Genomic DNA, 12,330 nt, shown 5'->3' on the forward strand with positions numbered 1-12,330 from the left:
GAGGTATGGCAGGAGATCAGTAACATAACAGAAATTTTGCCTATAGCATGCTGAACTGGAGTTGCAGCAGATGTTAAGGTAGAATCCATGGGGAACTTCCACTCCCAATGCCAAAGTCATATCTACAATAGCCCTGACAGGTGCTTCACCTCCCAAGGAAGTTCACTTGTTAAAGAATAGAGCTGTCATCTTTTTAAAATATTTGAAAATACCTCCAAGTGTTTCCATAATCTTTTCTTCTTCCATGCTCAAAAACTCTTACTGTCTTTAATGGGGTGTTTTTATGTGACTTTTTCCTTTTTCCAGACATTTTACCATTCTGGCCACAGGCTTTGGAATCAGGCAACTTTAAGATACAAGTTACCTTTGTTAGCTGTCTAACATAGATAGTTACTTAATCTCTTCAAGCCTCCATTTTCTTGTAAAATGAGGATTATAATTGAACCCACCTCAGTAGAGTGGTTGTGAGGTTAAATTGGAGAACACATTGTAAAAACATCTAATATAGTGCATGGCATATGGGAGGTGTTTAAAAAGTAGAAATTGCTATGAGGAGGAGGGAGAGTTATTATGTCTAGAATAGTTCTCTTAATATATAGTGCCTAAAACTGAATATCAGTGGGCCTTATTTGGTAGAGTATAAGATTTCTACCCCACATGATCTCCATCCTAAATATTTCCAGTGCTGCTTGTAATATTGGGTTAGTTTTTTTAGTAATCTCATTTCACTTTAGTTTCATATTCAACTCTAAAATGTTGGTGCTTTTTTTCAGATGATCTGCTGTCAGGCAGGTTGAATCCTATCCTGTACCTATGAAGCTGATTTTAATTCTAAATCCAGTAATACACAGTCATCCCTGTTAATTTTCATCATGTTGGTTTGGTTGAGCATTCCATCTTGACAAGATAATTTTAAATTTGGGTCTTATCTGTCCTTTTAGTGAAACTTCAAGCTGGCCTGTGCCCTTTTGATGTGTCCCCATTAATTAGACTTTGAGTGTATCCTGGCTTTCTGGCACAGGAAGATATCCCAGGATACCCTTTTTTCTTTAGTGCCCCAAACTTGGAAGTCTTTAATTTCTCCTGGTAGCCACAGTTCTTTTTGTAGGGAATGGCCTTTAGAAACTGAGATCTCAGCTCTAAAGCTGTTCATTGCTCCTGGGTGTCACTGTTTCTAGGCTCTTTCAGTGATGTAGCTAGAATGTGAGATAGATAGATGATTGATTGATTGATAGATATTAATATATTTCTAATTCACGTGTTTAAAAAATATATCTAGACAGGTAATGTGCTGACATCATAACAAGGCTTAAGGGAGGCATGTCTCACACATGAGCATGACACCCAATCATCAGACTTTTGAACTATAAAAGTAATTCAAGTTTAACATGATAGAATTTTTTATTTGTTTCTGTATTTTTATCTCTTCTCTTACACTGAAAATCTGGGTCCTTAAAAACAGTAACATAAAGCCAGGCATGGTGGCTCACGCCTGTAATCTCAGGACTTTGGGAGCCGAGGTGGGCGGATCATGAGGTCAAAAGATCAAGACCATCCTGGCCAACATGGTGAAACCCCATCTCTACTAAAAATACAAAAATTAACTGGGCATGGTGGCGCACCTGTAATCCCAGCTATTCAGGAGGTTGAGGCAGGAGAATCGCTTGAACCCAGGAGATGGAGGTTACAGTGAGCCGAGATCAAGTCACTGCACTCTGGCCTGGCAACAGAGCGAGCCTCCGTCTCAAAAAAAAACAAAAAACAAACAAACAAAAAAAAAACCCAGCAATATACTTATTTGTTTGCTGTATCCAGCAATATATTTTTTAAGATGTCAAATTAGGCTGGGCGCGGTGGCTCACACCTGTAATCTCTGCACTTTGGGAGGCTGAGGCAGGCATATCACAAGGTGAGGAGATCGAGACCATCCTGGACAACATGGTGAAACCCCATCTCTACTAAAAAAAACTACAAAAAATTAGCCGAGCATGGTGGCACGTGCCTGTAGTCCCAGCTAGTCAGGAGACTGAGGCAGGGGAATCACTTGAACCCAGGAGGCGGAGGTTGCAGTGAGCCGAGATCGCGCCGTTGCACTCCAGCCCGGTGACAGAGCAACACTCCATCTCAAAAAAAAAAAAAAAAAAGATGTCAAATTTATATTTCCAAAATTCAAATAGAAATACTACTACTAACCATAAAACTTGCCAGTAAAAATTAAAATTTATTTGCAATTCTTTTTATTATTAGACTGTATCTATTACTAAGAGGGATAGATACAAAGTCCTTTATTCAGGAGTCATTGTGAAGGACTTCTTTTCATTTATGGTTATTTTACTAATTGGATATTTAGTTAAGTTCATTTGTTTCCGTTTTCAATTTTAGGATTTACTTTTTTAAAATTTTGATCTAATTTAATATTTTGAATATGTAGAACATTTAACTTGTCAAAACTATATTAAAAGTTATACTCAGGGAAGTCTGCCTTTCATCCCTGTTCCATCCACTCCATTTTTCCCAACCTTGATAGAGATCCATTTTTATTCATTTCTGGTTTATCATTTTCAGTGTTTCTTGTAAACATATATCTATATATAAAATTAAGTAAATGAATACGCATATTTATATATGTAAATAAGTATGTAAACAGTCTTATATGTACAAAGTGCATAAGCATATAAATACATCTTTGTATACTTATTTATATACTTATTCAAGTATATTTTTTATTTTCTATCCTTTATTCCACAGAAAGTAATAAACCATAGTGTTCCACACCTTGCTTTTTTCAACAATAATATCCTGAATTTCACTACATAATAGTAAAGAGAAACATTCATATTTTTCTTCAACCACTGTCTAGTACTTCATTATATGAGTGCTTTACTGTTAATTAGTTCCTTTAAGGATAGATGTTTGCATTGTTTCCAGTCTTTTGTAATTACAAATAATGCCACTGAATAACCTTGTGCATATGTTGTTTTATATTTGTTGAAGTGTGTCTTTGGGGAAGATCTTAACACTGGATTTGCCATGTCATAGGGTAAATGTATCTTAAATTTTGTTAGGTTTTGCCAAATTCAGCTTCATTGTGATTGTGCCATTTTCTATTTCCATTAGTAGTAAATGAAAGTGCTTGTTTCCTCCACAGCCTCACCAACAAAATCTGTTGTTGAACTTTATTGTTTTTGAGTCATAATTAAAAACCAAGGTCATATGACCTTTTCCAGGTCATAAAGGAATTCACCAATGTTTTATGTTAGAATTTAGATTGTTTCATGTTTTTTGCATTTAGATCTCTTATCCATTTGGAAGTTTTTCACTAGGATATAGTATAAGGTTGAGATCTAATTTTATCTTTTCCAAAATGATAATAGGATTGTAGGACCATCATTTATTTTAGTCTGTTTTCCCTTATGATTTGAAATGTCTGTTTCATCATATACTAGATATCTGAACGTATATGGGTCTATTTTGTCCATTGGTCTTTCTTCCTATTTATTTAGTGAGGTCTTACATTTTAAAATCAGTAGGACTAACCATTGCTTTTTTTTGCAGGGTTTTCCTGGCTATTCTTGCCTCTGTTTTTTTATGTGTTCTTTAAAATCAGCTTGTCTAGCATCAGAAAAAAAAAAAACCTATTGATTTTTTAATCCATATTAAATTTTATCTGAGCTTTATGATTTTGAATTGTCCTGTCCACAAATTAGGTACCTTTCCACGTATCCAAGTCCAGGTTTTTTTGTTTGTTTTTGTTTTTACAGCTGTGTTTTAAAGTTTTCCTCACATAAGCTTTGCACATTTCTTTTAAATGTTTATTCCTAAACACAGTAGTATCTCCTTATCCTTGAGGGATATATTCCAAGAACCCCAGTGGATTACTGAAACCCTGAATATTACCAAACCCGATTGTGATCAGTCAGCACTTTTCTGTTCATGCCTTCCACCTACAAATGTAATGTCTTAACTAAGATGCAAACTTAATCCATTTTAACTAAGCACTTATGCACTGTGGCTGCAGCTTTTGCAGTCTGAGGTGTGATAGCAAAGCTACCATAACTTTTTCTCTTCGCAGTTTTGTAGATAGAAGATTTGTTACCATAGACCTTAGTAACCTCAGCATGCTGGTTTTTTCTCTCCTTAAGTCGAGAACTTTCACCTTTTCACTTAAAGGAAGCACTTTACGCCTTGTCTTTGGCATATCCAAATTGCCAGCATCACAACTCTTGTACTGTGGGGCCATTATCAAGTAAAATAAGGGTTCCTTGAATATAGGCCCTGCAAATACCACGACAGTGATCTGATCACTGAGCTAACTACTGAGTGACTCAGAGGCAGGTAATGTGTACTGTGTAGAGTGGAATGGTGGGAGATTTCATCACACTACTCAGAATTGCATGAAATTTAAAGCTTATAAATTGTTTATTTCTGGATTTTTTCATTTAATATTTTCTGACTGAGATTACCCATGGGTAACTGAAACCGTAGAAAGCAAAACTGCAGGTAAGGAAGGACTGCCATATTTCATCTTTTTTTGCTGCTAGGGTAAGGTCTTCTCTTCCATTCTGTCTTCTAAGTGGATATTATTAGTGTATATGATAGCTATTGATTTTTGTGTTAATTTGAATTATTTTATTTTGTGGTAGTTTTATACTGACTTTCTGGGATTTTCAGGTATCTCTCAGATTACCTGAAAATTAAGATAGTTTTTCTTCTTCCTTTCTAATTTGTTTGCCTATAATTGTGGGGTGGGGGTGGAGATTTGGTCTGATTACATTGGCTAATCCATCCAGTTCATTAATAATAGTGGAGATAGTGGGCATCCTTGCCTTGTTCCTGACTATGAAATGCTAGATTTGGGGCTGAGTTGTATGTGTTTTATCATATTAAGTATCCATCAATTTCTATTTCATTACTTTTTGTTTTTTAAAATCAGGAAAAGGTATTGAATGTTGTTGAATTGATAAAGAAGATTACATAATATTCTTCTTTAGTAAACATTTGGTAGTGCAATAAATTATATCAATTGGTTGCCTAATGTTGATTCATCTTAATTTCTGGAGCAAATACCACTTGGTTGTGATATACTGTTTTTTAATTTACCATAGGATAGTGTTTGTTCATATTTTATTTAGATTTGAATTTATGTGGCTTCAGTAACATGAATGACTTCACCACAGTGTTTTTAAAAGGCTCATTATATACTATTTAGTAATCTTTTCTATAATTTTCCAAAGGATTAGTATCATTGAGTATAAACAGACTCCATACTTAGAAGTGTGGTAGCTAAGAACTTCATGCTGATTTCAAGTGGATGATTTCTGTCCTTCACCAAACCAGACCTCCAGTTCCTTCTTCAACATCTTTCTGTATAATTCTGTTTGAAGGCCACTCATTCTTTATTGAAAAACTGGAATGCACAATTGGAGTTACATAATCCTATCTTTCTCTGTCATATGTTGCTTTTATCATTGTCTCTTCAACATTGGACAATAATTCCTTCTTTTTGCCAAATTTAGCTCCAAAAAGCTCTTAGGTTTTAGAGCCTACCATACTTATATAACTCAAGTTAACTCCAGGTTCTGATATTGCTTTCATGAATAACATATTTGGAAAAGAGTAGAGATTTTAGCTCTGTTCGAGTGGTGCTGTGTTCTTCCCAATCCCTTCCCTATGTATTCCATTCACTCTTCTCATTCTCTTGTTTAAACAAAAAAGTTTTGTCACATTATCTGTCCATCTATCCATCTGTCTTATCTTTGTACACATATGTACACATATATATTTTTTTCTATTGGTTCTCTTTCTTTGGAGAACCTTGACTGATACACCATGTGATCCAGCAATTCCATTCCTAGGTGTATACCCAAGAAAAATGAAAATGTAGGTCCACACAAAAACTTCTACACAAATGTTCACAGTAGTAGTATTCATAATAGCCCAAAGTGACACAACTCAAATATCAATCATCTGATAAGTGGATAAAATGTGGTATATGTGTACAATGGAATATTTTTCAAATATCACAAGGAGTGAAATACTGATGCATGCTATAGCATGGCTAAATCTTACGGTATATAATGAATCTAATGTTTTATGTTATATCTGTATCTGGTTATCTGGCTACATCTTCTGTTGGTTCTGTTTTTCTGAGGAACTCTGATATACCATATGATCCAGCAATTCCATTCCTATCAGTATATATGTAGATAGATATCTTTACATGATATCTACATGTCCATAAATGTAGATATCTATATAATACATAGAAATGTCTGTACTTATATAGAGAACAAGAGATTGAGATTTACTTTAAGGAATGGGCTTACTTGATTGTGGGGGCTGGCATGTCTGAAATTTGTAGGGCAGGCTGGCAGGCTGGAAACTCACATAGGACTTCTATTACAGTGTTGAGGCAGAATTTTTTTCTCTAAGACATCTCAGTTTTTGCTCTTAAGGACTTCAACTAATTGGATGAGGACCACGCACATTATTGAGTGTAATCTCCTTTACATAAAGTCAGTTGATTGTAAATGCTAGTAATATCTTCAAGATATCTTCACAGCAACATCCAGATTATTGTTTGACCAAACAACTGAGCACTATAGTCTAGCCAACTTGACTCAAAATTAATCATAACATATGGTAACTCTGTGTTTAACCTTTTGAGGAACTCCCAGGTTTCTGAAGCACCATTTTACATTCCCACCAGCAATGTATGAAGATTCTGATTTCTCTGCATCCTCACCAACACCTGTTAATATCTGTCTTTTTTTTATTAGCGCTGTCCTAGTGTGAAGTGGTATCTCATCATGGAGATTTGCCTTTTTAAGTTCAATATTGTGTTTCTAAGATTCATTTGTGCTGTCACATGTAAGCTGTTCATTCATTTTCACTGTGATATAATACTGTGTTAAGATACTCCATAATTTATTCATTATTAATATTCATGCTGCTATTTCAATTACTATTCATATATTAATATATGTATATATATCAATAATTTATATTTATAATAATTTATACGTTATTCATTGTTCTATTGATGGATGATTTGGTGTTCAATTTTTTGCTTCTGTGAACAGAATATTCTTATACATGTTTCCTGGCACACATGTGCAAGATTTTCTCTAGACTGTGCATAAATCTCGGAGTGGTATTGCTGGTCCGTAGGGTATACAATACTCAAGTTTACGAGATAATGCCACCCATGTTTTCCAAATGTCTCTATCAATTTGCTTTCCCATTAGTGTATAAGACTTTTGTCTCTCAATGTCCCACGTGGAACCATCAGGCCCCTTTTTGCCAATTTCATGGGTTTCTCAATTTGCACTTCCCTGGAGGCTAAACATATCTTCATATGTTTATTAGTCATCTGATTGCTCCTTTTAAAAGTGCTGGTCATTGTGTCTTTTGCCCATTTTTAAAAATTTGCTCATTTCTCTTATTGCTATGTGTAGATTCTTTATTCTACACATTAATATTTTATCAGTTATATATGTTACAGGCATCTAGTTTTTTTTTTTCCTTTGTGGTGTTTTTTGGTAAACAGAAGTTGTTGATTTTAATGCAGTTCCTCATTAATGCTATACCTTATGCTTACTCTGTCTTAAGAAAGCCATGTTTAGATGGATAGCCATCTCATTCTTGTAGCCAAGCATGTTTATTGTAATTTTTCTTCCATCTCTGAAATAATTTGCTTGTCAGACTCTATAGGGATTATTCCTCTGTATGTGGTACTTTAAAAAAAACTTTAAACATGTCAAATAATGGAAAAGATTGGAGAAAATATCATAAGGTGATTGATACTTAAGGCCGTGTCTTATAGATAGAATACATACTTAAATTTGGTGAAATATTCTGCAACTCTTCTAGATGGCAGATGATAGTAAATACACAAAAATTGTGGTTCTACCAATAGCATATTCATTCCTTCTATAACAAAACTTGTATTAATGAGAGAACAGAAGATGAAATTAAAAGAGACTTCATTCTCTCTTTAAAAGCCATGAGACTTAACAAAAGTTAAAAGTGTGTTTTTTTTAATTCAGGAAGAGGATCACCTGGCCCGGGTAGAAGAGGCAATCACTCGTATGCTTGTGTGTGCCCTGAAAACTGCAGAGAATCCACAAAATACCAGAGCCTGGTTAAACCCCACTGAGGTAGGCGGCTTCTGGTCTTCATCATGGCAGTTAAGTTTCCTGTGGTAAACCAGCGCTGACTAGGACTTTTGTTTTCCAATGTAACTAAATGTATGTAACCATATTAAAGGGTTTTTCTTTTCCCTTAGGTTGAGGAAACGTCCCATGCAGTGAACTGTTGCTACTTAAATGCAGCTGTTTCTGCATTTTTTGATCGTTGCAGAACATCTAAGGTAGTAGAAATCCAAGCACCGAGAACAGATGGAGAGTGCATGAAAAAGGAAGAATTAAATGTGTACAGCCACATGGAGGTGGGCCAAACAGGTAGCCAGAACTTGACCACAGGAACAGGCAAACCGGAGGCAGCAAGTCCCTTTGGCCCTGATCTGGTACCTGTGGCACAGAGGTCCGAAGAACCACCTTCAGAAAGAGGAGGCATATTTGGAAGTGATGGGAAAGACTTTGTTGACAAGGATGGAGAACACTTTGGAAAACTGCATTGTGCCAAGAGACAACAAATAATGAACAGTGAAAAGGCAATTAAGGAACAGATTGCCTCAAATGCTACTACGGCTCCTTCTCAAACATTCATTTCTACGGACGACTTGCTGGACTGCTTGGTGAATCCACAAGTAACCAGGATAGTGGCACAACTTTTGATACAAGGAAGAAGTTTGTGATTCTAGTGGAAGATGACTTTTAAAATAATATTTTTTAAATATGTATTTTTAAGTAGTGTGACTGTAAAATAAAGATGAACCAGTAAAAGGTCAGTTTGCACGTTTGTAAATGTATTTGTCCTTACCGAATTACATTTCAGTCTGTTACCACCTTCTTTTTTTTTTTTTTTTTTTTTTTTTTTATTTAAGTTCTAGGGTACATGTGCACAATCTGTTGCCACCTTCTTTCATGCATATGCCTCTTTGGCCAAACTGGCTGCTCTTTGTTTGTAAGCTTTTGTTCCTCCCTCATCCCATACTTTCAGCTTGTCTCAAATGTAAGTCCCAAGTATTTCCAGTAGGAAGTAATGTCTTCCTCAGCCTCAACCAGGGACCAGCCTGCTGCTTATTTTTGCAAATAAAGTTTTACTAGAACACAGCCATGCAATTCATTTACATATTGTCTACGATGTCTTCAGGATTACGACGGTGGTGTTGAGTAGTGACAGAGAGTGTGTGGCCCAGAAAAAATATTCACTATCTGTTCCTGGTCTAATGGATCCACTGGGTCTGGAATCTAGCCTTGCTCTGAGGTGATCTCACTTGTAACAGCTACAGAATTCTCACTGGATAACCCCTGTCATTCAGAGCAGGATACCAATCAGGAGAAAAGTAGTTGTGGGTTCAGTATGAGGCCTCTTCAGGCAAGGAACTTGGACATCTAGGAACACCAATCCTGGGACTAAAAAGGACTCAAAATCCCCAAACAGTGACTAAAGACTTAGCTCAGTGAAATTGATCCCACTCTCATTACATTTGCAAGATCCAGGGATAATTAATCACCATCACTGTCTAAGAAGGAATTTAGAAATTAGAAAAGCATGTTGATCTCTGGGTAACCATGCATGAAACAAATACACAACAGAAAAGATATGCAAAGTCACCTTTGAGTTGAACTAATAGCTGGCTATCCTACTGTCCTCGAGGTAAAGAGTATCAGTAAATCCGAAGAAAGTACGTGTTTTCATGGAGGGAAGAAGGGTGTTGTTACATAAGCATGCCCAGGGAAAGAAGGGTCTGAAAAGAGTCCTTCTGTGGCACTTATCTCCATCTGACCACTATGTATTTACCTACGAATTTCATTAGCATCTCTCCCAACCAAAATGTAACTCCTTAAGGGTAGGGACTTTGATTATTGCTGTTATTTGCAGAGCCACAATCAGTGCCCAGCATGTAGTAGGTGCTTATTAAATATTTGAATGAGTGAATAATAAAAATGAGACCTTATTGACAATACCTCATCAAGTACATTGGGACAGAGAATGTGGCCAAAGATAAGGTAGCTGTTATTTTTGGTATATTCCTATTGCAGAAATAGACATCATTTACTACAGATATTTTACTTTTTATGCTTGCTACTCCTTTGACCACTTTTTCAAACTGCAGATAGTGACCTATTATAAAATCGTTGTAGCAGGTGAGACCAGCGTTTTTTGTTTTTTTGTTCTGTTTTGGTTTTTTGTTTTGAGGTGGAGTGTCGCTCTGTCGCCCATGCAACAGTGCAGTGGCCCGATCTCCGCTCACTGCAACCTCTGCCACCCGGGTTCAAGCGATTCTCTCAGCCTCCTGAGTAGCTGGAATTACAGGTGCACACCACCATGCCCAGCTAATTTTTGTATTTTTTTTTTAGTAGAGACGGGGTTTCACCATATTGGCCATGCTGGTCTCGAACTCCTGACCACGTGATCTGCCTGCCTCAGCCTCCCAAAGTTCTGGGATTACAGAGACCAGCGTTTTTTGTTTTCTGTTTTTAAATGGAATAAATAATTTCACTGAATTGGAATACTCTATTATTTCAGGAAACCTTTCATGAAAAATATTTCAGGGTAAGTATATCTCATAAAACTTTTCAGTTACATCTGTGTATGTATTGGGCCTGATATAAAATGTATTTTTTAGTGTAGGTTGGGGTCAGGAAAGTTTACAAGGCATTTTGAGACAAAACATTTAATTCAATTAGAGTTAAATATTTGAGATGCTGAGACCTGGGAGAAGAGTTAACACATTGTTGTGCATGGATTTCTATGGTATGAAACAGATTATGGGGGATAATTTCCTGATTTCATAGAGACCGTAAGGCAGCAAGAGGTTCTGACTATCTGCAGAGAATGATGTGAGAAAAGAGAGTGAAAGGGGGGCTGTCAGCCACCATGGTAGCTGTGTCCCTTTTCATCCTGCATTTCACAGGTAAGCTGACTGAGCAAGTGAAATCATTGATTAAAGAGAACCTCAGCTGGGTGCCGTGGCTTACACATGTAATCCCAGCACTTTGGAAGGCCAAGGCGGGCAGATCACCTGAGGTCAGGAGTTTGAGACCAGCCTGGCCAACATGGTGAAACCCCGTCTCTACTAAAAATGCAAAATTAGCCAGGTGTGGTGGCACACGCCTGCAGTACCAGCTACTCGGGAGGCTGAGGCAGAAGAATCGCTTGAGGCATAGCTGGAATTACAGTTGCACACCACCATGCCCAGCTAATTTTTTTTTTTTTTTTTTTTTTTTTTTAGTAGAGACGGTGTTTCACCATATTGGCCATGCTGGTCTCAAACTCCTGACCACGTGATCTGCCTGCCTCAGCCTCCCCAGTAGGCGGAGGTTGCGCTGAGCCGAGATCACACCATTGAACTCCAGCCTGGGCGCCAAAGAATACAAACCCAGCCGAATGTGCCTGTAATCCCAGCTGAGCCAGGGAGATTGCTTGAGCCCAACTCATGCAACATAGTAAAACCTCTATCCTTAAAAGAATAAAAAATAAATAAAAGCTCAGCCTTCCCCCTAATGTCACAGAATCAAGGGAGCAGCAGCAGGCTGCCTTATCCATTAGGTGCAGTAGACAATGGCTAGGGCCCACGAATCTTTTAGGAGGCCACAAAGATTTTTAGTTTCTTTTAAAATCAGGAACAAAATATATAATCCAGGCTCGACTTCATTTGTGTTCATGTCAATGCAGTTACAAATTATATTTAATTTTTTTATGCAATAAAGGGCCCACAATGGCAAAAGTGCCTGAGGTCCATGAACATTTTATAGTGGCTCTGGGTGTCAGAGATACCAGAATTATTTGAGGTGCTTGCCCAAAATGCAGATTCCTGGGAACCACTCTAGTGCTAGAGAATCTGACTCCTTTGGGACGAGGCCAGAGCTTGGAGGTTCAGCAAACACCTCAGGTGATCCAAATACCAAAAAAGAGAATTTCTGACCCTAGAGTAAACAACCAAGACCTATCACAGGTGCAAAGTGGACTTGTTTCAGCCGGGGCTACTTGCTGGGGTCAATAAGCCCTTCAGATTCACTGAACTATGGCTGTATCATGCCCCTTCCTGTAATTTTCAGCCAAATATTAATACACTGAGCATCCCTTCATGCTGTCATACTTAATTGTGGTTTTAAATTATTATTATTATCAGCAGTGGTCTGTGTTTATCATTAAGCCCCCCCATATTTGCCCTTTAAGATAAAAATGTTTACCATTAAA

The 12,330-nt window shown here is 37.0% G+C and overlaps 1 protein-coding gene and 1 non-coding gene across 13 annotated transcripts in view; one reads left to right on the forward strand and one right to left on the reverse strand.

Annotated features, from left to right (window-relative positions):
* HSPBAP1 (HSPB1 associated protein 1) overlaps positions 1 to 8,911 on the forward strand; it is a 47,808-nt gene extending 38,897 nt beyond the window's left edge. For all 12 annotated transcript variants that reach the window (XM_045385509.3, XM_045385510.3, XM_005547972.5 and 9 more), the window contains 2 exons: positions 8,049 to 8,159; positions 8,288 to 8,911. In XM_045385509.3, coding sequence (XP_045241444.1) covers positions 8,049 to 8,159; positions 8,288 to 8,818 — 642 coding nt within the window. In that variant the 3' untranslated portion in view covers positions 8,819 to 8,911. The remainder of the gene's footprint in view (positions 1 to 8,048; positions 8,160 to 8,287) is intronic.
* LOC123572109 (small nucleolar RNA U13) lies at positions 1,273 to 1,376 on the reverse strand. The gene has a single exon (XR_006696445.1). It is a non-coding gene; the product is annotated as a small nucleolar RNA U13 (small nucleolar RNA).
* Positions 8,912 to 12,330: the final 3,419 nt, after the last annotated feature.

This window comes from Macaca fascicularis, chromosome 2 (assembly GCF_037993035.2).
Source record: "Macaca fascicularis isolate 582-1 chromosome 2, T2T-MFA8v1.1".
NCBI lineage: Eukaryota > Metazoa > Chordata > Mammalia > Primates > Cercopithecidae > Macaca > Macaca fascicularis.